Below are 21,071 nucleotides of genomic sequence, written 5' to 3'. Positions count from 1 at the left end.
GCCGGCATCAGCCGTAATCGTAGCTGAGACCAACCAGGGTTTCTCTTTAAGCAAGAATCTGAAAGTACAGTTTGAAGTCACATAGGAAGCTGCCTGGGACTGAGGAACCATTGGTTCCTCTAGCTCAGTGTTGGCTGGCAGCAGTTTATCAGTCCCTCTTCACAGGGAATTCTGGGAATGGTACCTCTGTGAGGGGAATGGGGGTGTGTGGCCTAACAACTCTCAACCCTCTTTGAACCAACTCTAGCTCCCAGAATGCTTTGGGGGAAGCCATCAGTCTTCATAGTGGTATCATAGTGCTTGTTCAAGGAGGCATTGTGGCCAGGCAAAAGCACACAAGAAGGACTCAGAGGAGGGCCAATGAAGGGTGCAGCTTGCGGAGTGGACATGGTCTGGGAGACTCCCAAAGGCCGGAAAGAGAGAGCCACATCTGACCCCCCAGGCCTGAGGTTTCACATACAGTAGATACCAATGAACTGTCTAACCACAGTTACAGGGTAGGTGTGGATTTTGTTTCAAGGTAAGATAACGTCTGCAGAGGGAGAGCTCTGGTTTCCTAGCCTGATCTCCTGATATGGCTCACTGTGGTTACTGGAGAGCCTTCTTTACCGCAGGTTTGAAACAAAAATCCTGGTTTGTATTAAGCTAGCGCTCCCTGGGAAGCTAGCGCTTAGCCTGGGAATTGTAGCTTAGTGTTAGTTAACAAACCAGGAAAATAAACAGAAGATTGGGCTATATAAACACCATACATTTTAAGCTCCTGATTTCCTCTAGAGAAGGCTGGGAAGTGTCATTTGTTAAGGGTGCTGGGAATTGTAGCTATCTGAGGAATAAACCCAATTTCCCAGGATTCTTTGGGGGATGTCATATGACCAGTATTATGTCTGCATTGGTACACAGCACATTGCACAGATAGATGACAGCTGGGAAAGATCAGAAATGAGGAAGACCAAGTATTCTTAAAAGACTGGAATAATTTTCTAACATATTTGAGAGACCACTGTAAACAGTTGAAATCATTGGCAGGAATACAATGACACTTGTAAAGTAATATGGATTTTGGATACCATGATTATATGATAGATAGATTACAGTAAAAGATGCAGGAAAATGTTTAGAATTGGAACCCAGGGAGGGAGGGAGGGAGGGGGGTCTCAAGGTTCGAAAGAACCACTTTTTTAAGGTTACGTTTATGGTGTACAACTTTGATGTAAAACTAATAAAAATGTATATATAAAAAAGATAGATGACAACTGATGTTCCTCTTGAGTTTTGTTTTAAATTAAGATGTTTCTCCTGCCTTTCCATGTCTGCTGCAGCTAACGACAAAATAACAAAACACATTGCAAACCCCAAAAATAAGAAAACACAGACATTACTAATAAGCAGCAGTCATCAAAACCGTGTGTTGTTGTTGGTGGTGGTGGTGGTGTGTGTGTGTGTGTAGATTATAGAGCGCACAGAGTTTTAATTGCTAATCACTGAGATGGACAAACTTTCCACATATGGCTTTTGATATTGCTGACTATAAAATGCATAACAGGGCCGGGTGGTAGTGGTGGAAACGGAGCCAAATGTCTCTGCACGTATGTTTGTGTTTCCTCCTGTTTTAAAAGGCAGGTTTGATGAATGGGGTCTTCTAACCTCTAATACACAATAGGAGCATTTGTTTTGTGCTAAGTCAATGAAATGAATTGTTTTTGTTTTGAGCTTAAGTGCTCCTGCTGCCCCACGTAGCCTTGCTTGTAGCCAAAAAAGCAAATAATAGCTGGTGCATAGCACTGGAAAATGTTTTCGTTGTGGGAAAATAAAGGGCCAAGCGCTAGGCCTTCCCATTTCCGTATAATGTTTTGGAACAAGTGTTCTGTGACACCACTGGAGCGTTGGAAAAGTACAGAATGTGGTGCCTCTGTGTGACAAATTCAGCTATGATTCTTTTTACAGCAAACTTCTAGCTCTTAACAGCTGTCAAGGAATGTTTAAAAGTGTGCAGGCAATGCCAGGAGCCAGAAGAGAACATTTCCAGCTGTTGGGAGTGGGTTTCAGTATCCAACATAGCCTAGGACTGAACTACAGCTTACGTGCAAATACGTGAAAGAAAATCCTGGCAGCCTCTTGTAAGGAAAAGCAGCTTTGGAAAATGGAGTTACAGGAAATGTGCGCACACTGCTGCTGCTCTGTTCTGAATCACACACACGCAATGCTCAAAGGGGGCTGTTTTCATGGAACATGTAGCTACGCCCCTGTTGCCTCCCTAACAAACCAGAACGAATGATGTAAATAGTAAACAATTTCACGATATTATCCAGAATAAGACTAACCATGGAAATCATGCATAGCATGGAGAAGGAGGACAGAGAAAAGATTTTCTCCCTCTTTCATAACACAAGAACTCGTGGGCATCCAGTGACGTTGAATGTTGGAAGATTGGTCCAAATAAAAGGAAGTACTTCTTCACACAGATCACAGTTAAACTATGGAACTGTCTTCTGCAGGAGGCAGTGATGGCCACCAACTTCGATGGCTTTAAAAGAGGATCGGAGGAGAGGGCTGTTGATGGCTACTAGCTATGATGGCTCTGCTTTGCTTCCACGATTGAGGCAGTAATGTCCCTGAATACCAGTAGCTGGTAAATGTAAGAAAGGAAGAGTCCTGCTTGCAGGCTTCCCTCAGACATCTTGTTGGCCACTGTGAGAACAGGAAAGTGGACCCAGCAGGCTCTTCTTATGTTCTTTATGTTAAAACTGCTCATTTTGCATAATGTGAAACGGGTTGTTGCAGTCAGCTTTTATCGGCGCAGAAACTGGGTTACACGGACACCTAATTTTAATTCAGTTTTTAGGTTTGTGGTACACACACACACACACCAATTTCATGTCCCCATTTTCAGGGTACAAAAGTGGTGGAGGATTTCAGTGGCGGGTTGCGGACAAAATCTGCTGGTGCTCTTTTCCCTCCTGATGGCCACCATTTTGGTCGCCCCCAAAGGCTGGTGGCAATATCATTTTGGAGTGGTAGAATAGCAGCTACCAGTGGGAGGAACTAGTTGAAGATCTGTATGTTGCCCATACCCAGCCATGGAATTTGCACCCTGCCCCCAAATTGCAAAAATAGGGAAGCTGTTCCTTCATGAAATTTCTCCCTCCAGATTCAGCCAGAGGTTGAGCTCAAGTTTAGTACACACAGCAATGCTGAACACAGTTTCTCTTGCATCAGGTATTCTTGTTCACTTTCAATGAATCTCAATAATGATTATTATCTTTTTTACTTTTTCAGAAAAATGACTCTTTGCTAAACAGAAAAAAATCATGAACAAATAAAACCTCTACAAGCAAGTTCTCCATTGACGAGGAGGCCAAACCGGAGTGCTTTATAATGGGCACCACAAACGAGGAGATGGTCTCGGTGGAGCAGAACTTGAACCCTCTGTGCTTTGAATGTGGCCAACAGCATTGGACAAGGGAGAACCACTTGTACAATTATCAGAACGATGTAGACGATGACTTGGTCTGCCATATTTGCCTTCAGCCCTTGCTACAGCCATTAGACACCCCTTGCGGCCACACATTCTGCTATAAGTGCCTACGGAACTTCCTGCAGGAGAAGGATTTCTGCCCTCTGGACCGCAAACGGCTCCATTTTAAGTTGTGCAAAAAATCCAGTATCCTCGTCCACAAACTGCTTGACAAACTCTTGGTGTTGTGCCCCTTTTCTTCAGCGTGCGAGGAAGTGATGCAGCGGTGTGACCTGGAAGCACACCTCAAAAACAGGTAAGTAGGAAAGGCCATCCACCAGTGATAACTTAGAAGTTCTGCATCTTTCAGTCGCATTTGAAAATTGTGGGATTGAGCCGTCAAGACTAACATGCTTATATGCCATGGATGTCAATGTGAGTTGAAGTATGCTTTTCTTTCTCTGGATTTTGTATGTATGTGTTTTGGACTGAAACACTTTTCCTTTTCAGGAGTGTTGTTCATTTATTAATTTGTGGTGTTGTTGTTTTTTAAACACACCTCACTTCTTATTGCACAGCAATCCCAGGTCATGATACAATCAATAAAACAATTTTAAACTACAGTACTGGCAATAACATCCTAAAGCAAGGGTGTTCAGGGGTAATCCTCTCAGACTTTCCTTCAGTCGAGTAAGGCACTGAAAAACCTGGACAGACCTCTCAAAAGCAAGCCTGGTGCCAACTATACTGCCATCAAGATCAGGTCTTTTTCTAGAGGCTCACTTGCTGTGGGGAGAAGTCAACTACATCCTCTGGGTGAATTTATGAACCATGTTGGCTCCTGATAAGCCTAGGTTCATGGCGTATCATGAGCTATCGGGAACAAGCTGCATACTAATGCTTTCTGCCCAATCTTCTACTTCGCTCCTCCCTGGGCACAAGGAGGAGGGGGGAGGGAAACAGGAAGCAACAGTTAAGTTTGGTCTCCCACAATGTCCAAATCCAAGATTGTGGTTTGTGTCTCCCCAACAAGCTGGTACCAAAAGCAAAACATGGTTTAGGGCTGGCTAGCTAGCCTGACTTGTTAGGGAGAACTAAACCATGATTCCGGGTTCAGGTGTCATGGGAAGTCAAGCGTAATTGTGGGCGTCCAAGCTTTTTCTCCCACTCAAGCTAGGGGAGGGACAAAGAAGCAAGCACCCACCATGTTGCTTGTTCCCAATAAATCACAGTAAGCCTGCAACTTGGGTCACCGCAATCTGCGAACAATGCTGTCTGCAGTCCACCCAGGAGAAAATGAATGTCATCCATGGTTATCATTAGAAACCTAGGAAGCTGCCTTATACGAAGTAAGAGCACTGTTCCACCTAGCTCAGTATTTACACTCTCCAGGGTTTTAGGCAGGAGAGTCCTGCTTAGCCCTACCTGGAGATGCCAGAGATTGAGCCTGGGACTTTATGCATGCAAAGCATGTCTGTGAGCCATGTCCCTTCCCAAATGCCATCATTACCCTGCCATTTTCAACATGTAAAATGTTTTAAGCTGCAATCCTATACACACTTTAACCTGTGTGACTAATAACTACTGAATTGAGAGGGGGCTTCAAGAAGTGTAGCTGCAACCTGTCGTTCCTGTTTGCAGATGGGAAACCTGAGATCTGTCGACTGCCCAAATTCACCCCAGTGAATCTGTATGTGTTCAGGCTTGCAGCCTTACCTACCAGGTCCAAGGCCAGCACTCGCTATTATTCTGAACCACCGGGAACTAGAACAGACTCGACTGGCCTTGGCCTTGCAGTCATTCTGGCTCAAACCCGGTAGTTTCTATTGACAAAATAATCTGCTTCATTTAAGCATAAAAGATGAATGAAATGTCAATGTAACCCTGAGGCAGCTCTGGAGTGTGTGGCGAATCTCCGAGCTAGCTCAACAAGGAGATTAGAAGAATGGGGCACAAATGTAATTATTTCCTGGTCACTAACCCCGCCCCCAATATTACCCTATTGCCTCATTAGCATCCCATTGATTTATCAGATTTTCAGGTTCAGCAAGTTCTCTTGAGAGCCACAGGCCCCCTCAGAGCACTTTGAGCTCCTCTGAAATGAGCCAGCGCAAGTCTTGGGTGGACTTTTAATTCCCTAGCATGTGACATTTCAAAACCTTCTTAAATGTTTAATAGTCCTTTGGAATGCACTTTGCCAAAAAGTCAATTACTGAACAGAGGACCAAGATTGTTCTACGGGACTCAGCCGAGCTTTCATTTGATTTTTGCCAAGTGTTCAGCAAAACCATACAGATGTTGAAGATAGGCACAGCAACTCAGCATATAGTGCAGCGTTCAACAAGGGTGGCAACTTTGCTGAATCATTTGCAGGGGGTGGGGTGGAGAGACATGGCGCTGTCCGGATGCATCCGGTCACATCAGACCACACTCAGCCTGGGCTGGGACTCTGCTGGACACTTGGTACCTAACAGAGATCTCTGGGATTTGTGTACTCCAGGAGTGGGGGACCTTTGGCTCTCCAGATGTTGCTGAGCTAAAACTCCCATCAGCCCCAGTTAGTTCAGTAACATCTGGAGGGCCAAAGGTGCCCTGGCACAATCAGTGCTGTTTGCAGAATTTAAGGTCCAGTGGGTTGGATTCAAGCTAAGTTGAATTTAGGCCATGCTTGGAAATCAGTTAGTCATGGCTTAAGACCAAGTGATTTCAATATTAACTAAGTTCCATTTGGCTGGGATCCAGACCCTTATTTCCCATACCAAGCTATATCATTCGTGTGTGAGAGAAAGATTCAACCCTTGCGCAGTTTATTTAGTACTGGAATCCCTTCAAATTATTTTTTGTGGTGGACACATCGCAATCTCTGCCTTGTGCATGTTTTAATGACGATGCAGTTGCTTTAAGCAAAAGTTGTTCATTTACTTCAGAATACCTGTTCTAAGGCATTCCAGTTCTCCCTTGGGATTTGGCAGTCTGTGACATCATAACAGGTCAACCAATGGCAGCAGAGGAGCATAAGTGGCAGAAACAAAAGAGGACCGAACAGATCAGTGGATGAGGAATGCAGGATATTTGGGGGTGGGGAATACAAAAAGAACCAAACATCAATTTTCTATTATTTGTCACTGTGAGATACTGTCCACATGGCCACCCATTTTGACTTGTGCATATTACTTGTCAGGGCTCCCCCCCCCCCCCAGAAAAAGAGGTGGTGGAACTTGCTGAGCACCCACCATAAGTTGATTTGAGAGAAGACTGCTCCAACTTATATTTGATCTTTGGAGTCAGAGTTTGATGCATACATATAATACAAAGGGGATGGAGCAGACATCATACTCAGCTCATTCCCCAGCTGCCTGCCCCTCATGCCCAAGTATTATGGGCGCACATCATTCCTCTAAAAGTTTAAGCTAACCCTGGACTGGATTACAAGGATAGTTCAGTTTGGGGTGTACCAATGAGGAAGAGTGGAAGAGTTAGGGTTTCAAAAGCACATGGAGGTAGGAGGTACAAGTCAATGATCACCCAGCAGGAGTCACTCAGTCCCAGCCAAAAAAGTTGCTCTCCTTTTGTTGTTGTTCCTTGTCTGACAAAGAAGGACTTTCATGTTACTCTTTCCATACCTTTCATCTAAAAAATATAAGGAAGATTTAACATTCAGGTTGTTGTTGTTGTTTAGTCGTTTAGTCGTGTCCGACTCTTCGTGACCCCATGGACCAGAGCACGCCAGGCACCCCTGTCCTCCACCGCCTCCCGCAGCTTGGTCAGGCTCATGTTTGTAGCCTCGAGAACACTATCCAACCATCTCATCCTCTGTCGTCCCCTTCTCCTTGTGCCCTCCATCTTTCCCAACATCAGGGTCTTTTCCAGGGAGTCTTCTCTTCTCATGAGGTGGCCAAAGTATTGGAGCCTCAACTTCACAATCTGTCCTTCCAGTGAGCACTCAGGGCTGATTTCCTTAAGAATGGATGTGTTTGATCTTCTTGCAGTCCATGGGACTCTCAAGAGTCTCCTCCAGCACCATAATTCGAAAGCATCAATTCTTCGGCGATCAGCCTTCTTTATGGTCCAGCTCTCACTTCCATACATCACTACTGGGAAAACCATGGCTTTAACTATACGGACCTTTGTTGGTAAGGTGATGTCTCTACTTTTTAAGATGTTGTCTAGATTTGCCATCGCCTTTCTCCCAAGGAGCAGGCGTCTTTTAATTTCGTGACTGCTGTCACCATCTGCAGTGATCACGGAGCCCAAGAAAATAAAATCTCTCACTGCCTCCATTTCTTCCCCTTCTATTTGCCAGTAGGTGATGGGACCAGTGGCCATGATCTTCGTTTTTTTGATGTTGAGCTTCAGACCATATTTTGCGCTCTCCTCTTTCACCCTCAATAAAAGGTTCTTTAATTCCTCCTCACTTTCTGCCATCAAGGTTGTGTCATCTGCATATCTGAGGTTGTTGATATTTCTTCCGGCGATCTTAATTCCGGCTTGGGATTCATCCAGCCCAGCCTTTCGCATGATGAATTCTGCATATAAGTTAAATAAGCAGGGGGACAATATACAGCCTTGTCGTACTCCTTTCCCAATTTTGAACCAATCAGTTGTTCCATACCCAGTTCTAACTGTAGCTTCTTGTCCCACATAGAGATTTCTCAGGAGACAGATGAGGTGATCAGGCACTCCCAGTTCTTTAAGAACTTGCCATAGTTTGCTGTGGTCGACACAGTCAAAGGCTTTTGCATAGTCAATGAAGCAGAAGTAGATGTCTTTCTGGAACTCTCTAGCTTTCTCCATAATCCAGCGCATGTTTGCAATTTGGTCTCTGGTTCCTCTGCCTCTTCTAAATCCAGCTTGCACTTCTGGGAGTTCTTGATCCACTGCTTAAGCCTGCCTTGTAGAATTTTAAGCATAACCTTGCTAGCGTGTGAAATAAGTGCAATTGTGCGGTAGTTGGAGCATTCTTTGGCACTTCCCTTCTTTGGGATTGGGATGTAGACTGATCTTCTCCAATCTTCTGGCCACTGCTGAGTTTTCCAAATTTGCTGGCATATTGAGTGTAGCACCTAACATTCAGGTAGGGAATCCCAATCTTTGGACAACACCTATATCTGAAGTCATGAGATGGGAAAGGTTCTTTATCAAAATACCAGCTAATAACTGCCCTTCTCCAAAATAACACTGTAACTCAGCCCCTGCCAACCTGGTGCCCTCCATATGTTTTGGACTACAACTTCCATCAGCTCTGCTGGCAGGGATTTGTAGTCCAAAATATTTGGCGAGCACCAGGTCAGCAGAGGCTGCTGTAACTATTTAGCAGAGATGTCTGTTTGGAGAGTGTGTGTGACATGGATTGCTACTCAGTTGGATCGCAAGCAAGACTCCGGATTATTCAACCAAAAGCTTTGCTTTGTTTGTCCAGACATTTTGTGAGCCTCCTTATATCCATGTGAAGACATTGTTGTGTTTTGTCCTTAGGTGTCCTGGGGCTTCCCACCGAAGAGCTGCCTTGGAGAGAAGAAAAAACAGCAAATTGCAGGCAGACGCGGAGAGCGAGAATGAGAACAGCATGATAGATCGCCCAGGTTCTCAGTCTCCTGACGCAGAGCATTCTGGGACAGGAACAGCACCAGCAGAGCAGAACATTACATCAGCAACTGTCCCTGTGTGGACAGATGAGTCTGGCCTTGACAACCCTGCCTTTGAGGAGAACACAGGAGCTGACAGTATGTTCTGTTTCTCTTTTGACATCCTGTTTGTTCTGCCTGTATTAAACCTTGAAACGTAGGAAGCCCCCAAGCCAGATTTATTCTTGCATGCAATCATTTTCATGGTCAACTTTTTCCCGTTGCTTGTTATTTTTTAAACCTTTTCTCTCTCATTCTCACTCAGAAGTCGTTAGGGCTGCAAACCATGGTTTGAGAAATACTTTAATTAACTGGGCTTAAAAAAAAAATCTACCTGGTTAATCAGGTCACATTTTTAAGTAATCAAGAAAAAAAATGAATTGATAAATCTAATCATAATCAGCTCACTAAACTCATAATTTTGCCTTAGAAGGGTTCAAATACCATTCAGGAAAGAAAATTAAGAGAGAGAGAGATTGATTGCCAAGCCAAAGGTCCTTCCGGAATATGCTGGGATTTGAACCAACATCTCCTAAGACTTAAGAGTGACATGATGTTTGAAATTCATCCTAGTGTACTGTTTATGCACACGTGAATAACTGTACAGTAGTACCTCGGGTTACAGACGCTTCAGGCTACAGATGCTTCAGGTTACAGACTCCGTTAACCCAGAAATAGTACCTCGGGTTAAGAACTTTGCTTCAGGATGAGAACAGAAATCATGCTCCGGTGGCGCAGCGGCAGCGGGAGGCCCCATTAACTAAAGTGGTGCTTCAGGTTAAGAACAGTTTCAGGTTAAGAAAGGACCTCCGGAACGAATTAAGTTCTTAACCTGAGGTACCACTGTTGTGCTATTTTGGAAGCAGGGTGAAGTGGGCACCTCAGGCAGCCAGGTGATTTGGGGTATCATAAGAGTAGACCAAAGGCTCATCTGGCTCAGCATCCTGTTCTCAGAGTAGCCAACCAGATGCCGTGGGGAACCCTGCAAGCAGGACCCTCCTGCGGTTTCCAGCAACTGGCATTCAGAAGTGTACCACCATAGCTGCCACCAAAGCAGAATATACCATTTGGGTCGTCCCCCCAACCTCAATGGAGCCTTCTAAAATTGATCTGGGATGATGGAAATGCTCTGCAAAGCAGTGCATAGCTCAGCGCACTGTATGGCCTTTGCTGTCAGTGCACTGAGTATTCCAGTAAGCATCTTCTAGAGCAGGCCTGCCCAGCCAAGACAGACAGACAGATGCAGAAGTGTAGGGCATTATTAGAGGATGTTATTAGAGAAGATAAAACATTATCCAAGGATGCAGATTGACACCCATGCAAAACCGTGGATCTCCATTCAGCCTCCCTGCACTTTCCTTTGAAGTATCCATGCAATTTGCCCTCTATCTATCACGGTGACCACAGTGGCAACTTGGAGAAATGCCCTCTGGCACCTGCACAAGTTGGTACGTAGCCATCTGATTCACCCAGGCTTGCTTACATAACCCAAGGGCAACCATAGCACTTACATTGCACTTTGTTTCCTAGATTGAGCACCTCACCTTGGGCTTTCATCCTGCAGTTTATTTCACTAGATTCTATCCGTTCCTCATGCCCAAGTTACTGCCAGTTCAGCTTTAGCCCAACTGGTTGTAGGAACTTCTTTTACCGCTTCCAGCAAGGTCCATCTTGTCCAGCCTTTCCTAGCCTGGTACCCTCCAGATGTTGCTTTACTCTGGCTCACATCTGTCCCAGCCAGCATGGGGAGTGGCCAGGGAAGATTGTCCAAACCACCTGGAGGGGTTGAGATTGGGAAACGCTGGTCCAACAATCAGCTGCCTTCGGGAGTTGTGGAAGCAGAGTGTTAAACTTCTCTCACTGTCTGTCTACCCCAGCATGTAGTGGTATTCAGAAGAGTGCCCCTGAACATGGATAAATCATTTCATTATCATTCATTGACTTGGCTTCCATGACTTTTCCTAATCCTTTCTTTAAGTCAGAATTTGGGAACCTATCGCGTTCCAGGTGTTGTTGGTCTCTAATTTCTATCATCTACAGCCAGTGTGGCGCAATGGTCAGGACAATGGGAGTTGTAGTACAGCAACATATGGAGGGCCACAGGTTTCCCACCCCTGGTTTAAAGCCATTTGAGCTAGCGATGCAGATGACATTAGGAAGCTTTTCATTTGGTTTTTTAAAATGTATTTATTCATGGCATTTTTCTACTGCCCATCCCCAGATTCCTCGATGTGGTTTAGAAAAGTTATGAATCAATAAAATAATGTATAGATATACATATTAAAAACAATACCTATCTGTATTAAAACAATATCTATACAGTCAACATAAAGCTATTAGAAACCAGCACAAAACCAGTATAAAATCAATATAAAACCAACCAGAAAGCAGCGTAAGAGAAAAACAATTAGCGCCACAGAGGTAAAAAATACAACTAAAAAGGCTCTCCATCATCCATTGAAGGGTATTGGTGGTTGCTGCTTCTGAATAATGAAACCCTAGTGTGAAAATATAAAATCTCTCTTTTAATGCAGTTATGGGAAGGATAGTTTGTAATTCCTCCCCTCTTAATGTGCTTCCTCTGAAGCACTGTGTTTTCTGCAGATATCATCAAACATCTTGTTAAAATTAGATTCCCCATTATCAACTCTCAGCTATCGGATGTTTTTCTACCAAAAAAGAAAAAAAGAAAAAAGGAAAATGAATAATATCAGCATTCACCTGCAGTTACCCTATGGTAATGTTTCAGTCTGGGGTTTTAGAGAGGAAGCAAAGTCTTATCAGAGAGGAAAGGAGTTCTTCCGCTTCCCCTTCCTAGAGTGGCGTGCAATCTGGTTAGCCACTCACGAGCATCCCATGTTCGTTACAGTTGGCTTCCTGTATTTGTGCCTCAGGGCCTTTCTGAATTAATCCTTCCGCACCTAGGATGGCACCAGTTACTGCAGCTGAACTCCATAGACTCCAGGGCAATTTCACTCATCTTACTAAAATCCTGAGGGCCACCTTTGCCCCCGACTTGAAGCTCTCCACTCCTGTGCTGTGCTGGTCTCACCCATGTCTAGAGGCCCATCGTAGTGCAGTAAAGCTCCTGGTTTTGTTGTCTACCTGCGATTTCAAAAGTAGGCGGGCTGATGAGAATGTGGCAGGTCACAATCCTGTACATGAATCTAGTGGGCAGGGCTTAGCCTGCCAGGTGTAAGTTGTGCAAGTTTGGTTTCAGCTGATCTGCATTACGATATGTCAGGTATCCTGTTGTTTGTTGCCCATGAGTTTCCTCTGCTGAGGGACGAAAATGTATTTAGGCATCCATATTGTTCTCTTTTCCAATCGGGCAGCAACCCATCAGCCGCCGAGTTTGCCGGAAGGTGAGATCACCACCATAGAAATCCATCGGTCCAATCCTTATATCGAGCTGGGAATTAGCATAGTGGGTGGCAATGAAACACCTTTGATCAACATTGTTATTCAAGAGGTTTATCGAGATGGGATCATTGCCAGAGACGGAAGACTCCTTGCCGGAGATCAAATACTGCAAGTACGTATCTAATTATATATTCTTCTCAACTTGCGTGTGTCCGGACTGTGCTGTTCTATATCAAACGGTGGGTGGGGAAGAGAGAGAGAAAGAGAGAGAGTGTGTTATCATTTCCTGGCAGTCAATTGGAATTCTCTATTCTGGACAAATGTTAGCATGGCAGTCTCTGGTTGGGAAACATTATTCAGGCAATGTGAGTTTGCCCTTTCAGCATTGATACTGGTGATTTATGCAGCTCTTGGGGGTTTCTCATCCTATAACTCTTTTCCATTCTGGTGCATCTTTCTAAATGTGGCAGTCAGACTGGATGTCTTGATGTCCTTTTGTAAAACGATGTACTTATGTTTCCTTTAGCTTTCTATGCCCCCCGAGGGGTTTTTTTATAAGACGTTAATGTAATTTAACTAGCAGAGCAGTATGTATTACCAGTGCTATTTTTCTAGAAAAAGAGGTGCCAGAATGCACCATGAACGCCTCCCTTGTTCGCTTATAATGGCAATGGTGCCCACCTGAGAGGTACCAGAAGTGAGTTTCGGCTGAAAAAAAGCTCTGTGTATTACTATTGATCATTTCTATAAATTGCACATACACACCCTCATTGATCTTAAAAACTGCAAGAAAGAGGTTAGGCTCAAATCAGGGTATGTGAAAATTGTAACTTGGGAGCATCCAAGCCCTTTCAAGTAAGAACTGTGTGTGTGTGTGTGTGTGTGTGTGTGTGTGTTTTGGGGAGGAGACATTTTCAAACTAGAACATCTTGACAAGTGGAAATAGTTGGCTGGTACCCTAAACGGTGCACTCCACACTCCAACATTTTGTTGCATGTCCCACTGACATGGCCCTAATTCTTTTCTTTCAGGTCAATAACTTTGATATCAGCAACGTGTCCCACAACCATGCCAGGGCCATCCTTTCCCAGCCTTGCACGGCGCTGCACCTGACCGTGCTCAGAGAGAGACGCTTTGGGAGCCGAACTCACAACCACAGTGACAGCCCCCCGCAGCGAGAGGATAGTTTCCACGTGACCCTGCACAAGCGTGACTCCAACGAACAACTCGGCATCAAGCTGGTGCGCAGAACGGACGAGCCTGGGGTTTTCATCCTTGACCTTTTGGAAGGCGGCTTGGCTGCTCAGGACGGCCGGCTCTGTAGCAACGACAAAGTGTTGGCTATCAATGGGCACGACCTGAAGCATGGCACCCCAGAACTGGCTGCTCAGATTATCCAGGTAAATTTCGGCTGAATGTTGTAGGGTGAGAAAGCAGTCACAACGGTCTGCTAGTTACCAAGGATGCTGATGTTGCAAATTTTAAGTGAAACCTAGCGATATAAGAGTATAAGCCAGAATGAGGAACCTGTGGCATGTTGGACTCCAACTCTCATCATTCCTGACTGTTGGCCATGCTGGCTGGGACTGATGGGAGTTGGAGTCCAACAACATCTGGAAGTCCACAGGTTTTCCATCTCTGGATTGGATAAATGTCATATCTGATTCTCATACCACTAAACCAGACATGTCCAACGTGTCAATGGATTCTGGTCAGTCATGACCAAGGCCTCGTTGTATCCACCCGGAGCCCTCTCCCATGGCCACTGGGCGCCCTCAATGTCTGCTCGGCTGTGGCCGGAGCAACTCCTCAGGCGGCATGGCCCATCGAGGTTCTGCTTAGCTAGGCTTGCTCACCACTGCCGCAGCAAGTGCGCTGGCTGGTGCTAGTGCTGCCTCTGCCTCACAGCCAACTCCCACACCCCGCTCTGGCTGCTGGCTTTGCCCGACACCCAGCCAGCTGGCCGGCCCTGGAAAGGCGCAAGGCATCTGCCTCCGCCCCCTACAATCTGCAGGCGTGGGGCAGGGAGGTGAAGATGAGGCACATGGGCTCTACATGGGCTGCAGCGCTGCGGAGGGAGCTGCGGGAAGGGCAAGAGACAATGATGCCCCTCCTCCTTCTCTCCCCTCCCGCCAGTTCCCGTAGAAAGAAGTTCCCGTAGTTCTGCATGGATGCTGAACTTTCCCCGCCAGCTCTTCATCTGGTAAAGGGGGAATTGCAGATTTTGGGGCGTGTTGTCTTCCTGCGTGTGCCAAGGGCCCTAGGAGGGGGCTGCTGTGGGGGTAATAATTTGTTATTATTTTTATCATAATAAAAAATTATTATTTATACCCCGCCCATCTGGCTGGGCACCCCCAGCCAAATATAATATGTTTAAGTTGAAGAATGACAATGGGAGAGTGTGGTAGATCACTGCCAGTTTTTGATACTCAGTAGCAGATCGCAGCCTGCTAGAAATTGGACATGACTGTGTTAAACCAACTTGTTAGCATGGAGTCTCCTTGGACTCTTACTTGTTCAATGAAGGCTGTTTTCCATATTAAAATGATATGGTTGGTTTCCCTAACACAAGGAGTTGTTTTTGTTTCACTAAAGGGAGGAAAGCATGGGTTTGCTCACACACTCTTAGGCTGTGTATAGAAATCAGTTTTTAATGCTACATGAACCAGTGCTTTGACTGGGTGTCATGTATCTTAATAACAGGAAACGTTCTCAACTGGCAAGACTTCTGCCAGGGACGCTGGAGAGCTGCTGGCAGTGAGATTAGATACTGCCAGTCTGGCTGAACTAATGATCTGACTTGGTGCAAAGCAGGTTTTTAGGTCTCTTTTAAAACCAACGTATAATGATGTACCCTGTCCAGTTCTTTTGATCTACAGTGATCAACATTTACGGCTCAGGGAGTTGTACGATCCCCAGCTAGGCTGGAGCCTTTTGATGATATTCTGCATCCACAGAGTTTGAACTGGAACGATTGAGCCCTGTAAATGGGAATCCCCACCTAAAATGCAAAATGGGGGGGGGTCACCCCAGGGACCCCTGTGTTACTGCACTGGCATTTGAGACACCCTCTTGCTTTGTGAATGAGTGCATGGGAAGAGACTGGGTACATCAGGAAGGAGAAGAGGGGAGCAAGTAGTTAAAAGGGGAATTTTTAAAATGCCAACCTTTCAAAAAAAAAAAAAAGGTATTACTTCAAGCAAACTACTAGGCAACCCATATTCATCCATCCCAGCTCATCTCCTCAATCACTGTGTCTCTCACACACGCACCATCTCAGTTTCCACAGGAAAGCAACCTTTAACAGGACATCTTGTGGTGTACTAGAGAAACAGCATTGTTTTCCTGCTTTTAGGGAAACTGCTATGGCATCCTGGAGCATAATATCACAGACCTGCAAATGTAATAAATCACCGTTCCAAAATACTGAAAATTGTTCAGGAATGGGTTTTTGTGCAGAATGGCTGTTGAGTGCAGGGGCAGATTTATAGGCATGAACTGTGTTTAAACCTCTTAGGTTGCATCATCATACTCTGATTGGGTAGAACGTTACCTGCATATTTGCCACCTCAGCCAGCCAGTTGGCAAGATCTTTTGTCTTTGCCTCTTTTTTAAATGAAACAAAACAGCCCACCAGAAGTTCCTAGTTTAAAATTCTAATTTTTAAAAAATGTTAACTAGTTCGCTTTTATGCATTTAGCTCCATCATATTTTCGGACATAGTCACATTTATTTAGGTGAACAAACAGGGCCCTCCAAAAGGGTTGTGTGCACAGGGCCTAGTTCAGTTCTGGTACTCAGAAGAGATTCCTGGGCTCAGAATACCTTTTGCATCAGGCTGCAGTTGGTGGCTAGTTGGCTTGTGAGAAAAAGCAGAAATCTCCCCCGCTATTGCCCTGCGTCATGCATTGCCCATTTTATTTTAGGGCTGTCTGGCTGTGGTGCTGGCAATAATGCTGATTTCTTCCCAGCTGCCCTTCCTGTTCCTTTTTTTTTTTTTTTGTTCCCCACAGGCCAGCGGCGAGAGGGTGAGCCTAGCCATTTCCAGGCCTGCCAAGTCACAGATTGTGAGCATTCTCAGAGATGGAGGGATTCACCCCATCAGCCAACACCAGTCTCATTCGCTGTATCACAGTAACAGGCCCAGCCCACATAAGGTAAGCTGGAGGGCGGTGGGGCTTGCTGACCACTGAAAGTAGTGCCTAGTCGTTACTAGAAAAGTTGTGACAAGCAGTTTCATGGTGGGGGGTCATGAATTGCTGGAGAGAGGGTGGAAAAAACTGAACTGCCCTGAGATCTACGGGTATAAAGCGGTGTCAGGAGGCTGCCATCAGGGGAGAGGAGAGAGGCAGGAACGTATAGACAGCCTCCCCCTTTGTTGAGCAGCTGTACCTCGTCAGAATCTGGTGAAGGCGAGCCCTCAGGAGAAACGGATGAAGAAAAAAAAGGGGGGGTTGATGCAAAAGCTCACTGAGGCTGAGATGAGCCACAACATCGCTCCCAAGGAGTTGGAAAGGCCTCTTCCGTCGCATAGTTTTCGCCAGGGAATTAAGCGTAAGGAAAAGAGGCGGAGAGGGGGTTTTCCTGGGCTTTTGTGCTGGAGGGCAAACCAGAAGAAACTACTTCCGGAATCTGCCAGTGATTGAGGCAGACATGGATTTTGGACTTATGCACTGTACATAGTTTTGCACTCAATAAAACCTGTAGAAGACAGGTTGGAGTCCTGGCTGTTATCTTCGTGAGCAACCACACACATTCCTCACAGGCGGTATACAGAATTAACAAATAACAACAGTAATGTCTGCTCCAGTGGGTAGTGTGGCTCTTCCTATGAGTGGTTGACTGGCACCTATCAATATCAGTGTCAGAGGCAGTATTTTATTTTGTTTATTTATTAAATTTATATACAGTGGTACCTCGCAAGACGAATGCCTCGCAAGACAAAAAATTCGCTAGACGAAAGGGTTTTTTGTTTTTTGAGCTGCTTCGCAAGACGATTTTCCCTATGGGCTTGCTTCGCAAGACGGAAACGTCTTGCAAGTTTGTTTCCTTTTTCTTAACACCGTTAATACAGTTGCGACTTGACGTCGAGGAGCAACTCATAGAACGCGGTGTGGTAGCCTTTTTTGAGGTTTTTGAAGACTTTGGTGATTTTTGAAGCTTTTCCAAAACTTTCCCGACACCGTGCTTCGCAAGACGAAAAAAATCGCAAGACGACAAAACTGGCGGAACAAATTAATTTTGTCTTGCGAGGCACCACTGTACTGCCTTGGAATTCCAGTTGCTGGGGTGAGTGCTGTTGTGCTCATATCCCATTTGCTGTCCGGCGGCAGAGGAACCAACCCCCACGGCAGGTTGCTAGGAACGGATAAGACAAGGAAAAGTCCTTACCATCTGCGTTTTATTCAGTATTTACAGAGAGAGGCTTGAGAATGCAGCCTCTTAGAATAATGGTATCCCAAGTAAATCTCCACCCCCTTTTCTTCCACTTCCTCATGCCTCAACAGCACACACACACCCTTACAGTTGCCTCTTAGGGCCATCTGTCTCCAAGCCCTTTGCTCTCCGGAATGCAGCCTCTTAGAATAATGGTATCCCAGGTAAATCTTCACCCCCCTTTTCTTCCTCATTCCTCAACAGCACACACCCTTACAGTTGGCACTTAGGGGTCATCTTTGCTCTCCTACTTTGAAGGCTCCCCGAGTTCTGGGAGATGGAGGGTCTGGAATGCTTGCTAGTGACATGTCAGCCAGCTGCTGCTCTGGCTCTGCCTGCTCCTCCTCTCCCGTTATTTCCCAACTTTCCCCCTCATCTTCCTCTGAGCTGTGACCTCCCTCAAACCCCCGTTGTAATTCTGAACTGTCTTCCTCTTCTCTGGAAGGGTCAGGCTTGGAGGCGGTCTCCACCATTCCTCCTCTGCCCAGTCCCTGACACTTGCAGGCATCCTGTTGGCCACTGTATGAACAGGATGCTGGAAGAGATGATGGACCTCTGGCCTGATCCAACAGGTGGCTCTTGCCTCCCTATGTTCTTCCTATGTTCTCACATTCTTCTTATGTTCTCCTGTGATCCTTTCTTCTATGAAAAATTAGTACTCATTGCAGATCAGAGCAGAGTATAGTGAGCAACACCTGAGCATATAATTTCAACAGCTGGCACTAGTTGTGAGTCTTTGTTGCTGGACACTTCCACACCTCCAAAAGATAACTCTCCTAAACAGCCCCCCCCCCAAGGGTGGAGTGATGCTTCGCTATTGTGCAACCCAGCATGGTATCAGAGGCAGACGACAGGGTACAGCAACATTTTGCATTTCCTGGGAAGTTTATGGAGGTGCTCCAGATCTCAGCTCCTCTTCTTCTTTTTGCTGGGGCAGGGTGGGTGGAATAAATACCACACCTTTATAAAAGGCTAAATATGGATTTCAGATTCAACCTGCCTAATGGACGGCATTTGCCTTTTTGCAGGACCTTTCCCAATGCGTTACTTGCCAAGAGAAGCATATCACGGTGAAGAAAGAGCCCCACGAGTCCCTTGGCATGACAGTAGCGGGAGGCCGAGGAAGCAAGAGTGGGGAGTTGCCAATATTCGTCACGAGCGTGCAACCTCAAGGCTGCTTGGCAAGAGACGGCAGGATCAAAAGAGGTGGGACTAGAATGGGCTCCTCAGGCAGCGTGTTGCACTGTTCCCAATTAGCCAAAGTGCAAAGCTCTCTCGCTCTTCTGCAACCCCCATTGAAATGAATGGGGGTGCCATATCTCTTGCAAACCTCCTATTGGTTTCATTGGGAAGTTCACCATTTCTGTGCAAAGATTTTATGGGGTAACAGCTGTTCCTGTAATCATTAAAAACAATGTCCATTGCATAGGCAAGTTACAATAGAAGAGTCCAAGCTAGATACCGCATTAAATATGTGTTCCAGTATCTAAAGAATATTCCTTCCTGCCAGGGATGAATGGGATTGTAGGCTAGCCCCATCATCCTTTCTGAGCATCAGTTTTAATACTTGAGGTGTATAAATTATTTTTGGGAAGTGCTTTCCTCCTCCAGCCCTTTTTATTCCCCCTCCCCCTTTCCAAATGAGTTCTGCATGTCTCTAAAGCAGAGACACACATTTATTACTGTTTATATGGAGGAGGGCAGAAGGAAGAACTTTGGGGCTTCTCCCACCCCACCCTAAAAGCACACTTTGAAAGGCTTGAATGTATCGCACAACGTGCATAATTTTCACTCCTTTTTCTGGATCTGTTAGCCACGGGTAAAGAGCAAGAAGTTGTTCATGACTTAAGAGATGCATCCTCTGTGCATTGCAGAGCTGGCAACACCGCAATATCCCCATAAACGCTGTGCATCTTGTGTCACTGTTGTAAAAATCTATTGGCAGCTGACAAGCAGCCTAGCAGGTTGGACTTGCATCGCACAGGACCTACTAGCCTCATTAGGATTGGATTAGAAACAAGCCAAGATGTTTCCCCTTCCCAAAATGCAGGTAACTCTGCTTATTTCCAAGCCAACTCAATTAGGCCATCGAGAGCCTCGGAACCCCCTCTCTTCCCCCTTCAATCTTGCACTGCATCCCTTCCACCTCGCTTACCTGGCTGCTATTGATGCTTCAGCAATGGCTGCAAGTGGGAGGCAGGAAAGGAGGGAGGTCTCCCCCATCAAACCATCTGGTGCCTGGTGTGCAACATTCTGGCCTGCAAACATGTCGTTTTCCCAAAGACTGCTGACTTTGCAGTCCAGAAGTGGACGTCACTATGCCAGATGCTTCTGTTCCAACCTGGGTTTGAACCACCTTGCGTACCATCACAGGTGCATGTGCCTGTAGGGTCCAGGTGCGAGTGAGGAGCAGAAAACAACAAGCTATGCATTTGCACAGGAAAGCCACAGGTTTCTGGACCAACTAATGGCTTCTGTTTTCTTTTTTCCACCAGGCGATGTGCTGATGAATATTAACGGCATTGATCTGACCAACCTAAGCCACAGTGAGGCAGTGGCCATGCTGAAAGCCAGTGCTGCCTCTTCTGTCGTTGCCCTCAAAGCTTTGGAGGTCCAGATCGCTGAAGAACAGCCCCAGGCCAATGATGAGCAGCCCAGCACTATCAGTGAAAACGAATACGATGCAAGTTGGTCCCCATCATGGGTTATGTGGCTGGGGCTTCCCAGGTACTGCTCGACAATCAGACAACCCTACTTTGACTTGTGGTCTTCTGCATTTCTGGCATTTTTGTTTGGCCAGGCCTCTGGAGTAGCCTTTAGGCCACCCGATTAATATTTCTTAGTTAAAAAATCAGTGCACCGCCCATTTGCGAGTGCACATCTCTTCTATGTCTTGGTCTGGCTTTGCATCTAGTGTGCCATATTGGAGAATGCAGAGTAGCACCACACAGGAGAAGCAGACCTCTCTTCTGTGACTGTTGGAAAGGGAGGCCCACAGCACCCAACTGCAGTGTCCTCACCCTAACAGAGAAAATGCATCCCAAAAACGAGAAACAGAGAGAACATTGATTAGCATAACATTTGCATATTATAATTTATGGGCAATATTCAAAAATTATACTCGGAGCAGACCTGTTGGAATTATTAGACCTAACTTACTCGGGTTCATTAATTCCTGTGGGTGCACTGTGGAT

General features: G+C 45.8%; 1 protein-coding gene across 3 annotated transcripts in view; it reads left to right on the top strand.

The window, feature by feature from the left end:
* LNX2 (ligand of numb-protein X 2) overlaps positions 1 to 21,071 on the top strand; it is an 83,430-nt gene that overhangs the window by 58,099 nt on the left and 4,260 nt on the right. For all 3 annotated transcript variants that reach the window (XM_028726388.2, XM_028726390.2, XM_028726389.2), the window contains exons 2-8: positions 3,277 to 3,770; positions 8,930 to 9,177; positions 12,414 to 12,613; positions 13,473 to 13,841; positions 16,455 to 16,598; positions 18,906 to 19,083; positions 20,373 to 20,604. In XM_028726388.2, the coding sequence (XP_028582221.2) occupies positions 3,376 to 3,770; positions 8,930 to 9,177; positions 12,414 to 12,613; positions 13,473 to 13,841; positions 16,455 to 16,598; positions 18,906 to 19,083; positions 20,373 to 20,604 (1,766 nt within the window). In that variant the 5' untranslated portion in view covers positions 3,277 to 3,375. The remainder of the gene's footprint in view (positions 1 to 3,276; positions 3,771 to 8,929; positions 9,178 to 12,413; positions 12,614 to 13,472; positions 13,842 to 16,454; positions 16,599 to 18,905; positions 19,084 to 20,372; positions 20,605 to 21,071) is intronic.

Source organism: Podarcis muralis, chromosome 4 (assembly GCF_964188315.1).
Source record: "Podarcis muralis chromosome 4, rPodMur119.hap1.1, whole genome shotgun sequence".
NCBI classification, from domain to species: domain Eukaryota; kingdom Metazoa; phylum Chordata; class Lepidosauria; order Squamata; family Lacertidae; genus Podarcis; species Podarcis muralis.
Note: the sequence above shows the minus strand (reverse complement) of the source record. Positions and strands in the feature narration are given on the sequence as shown.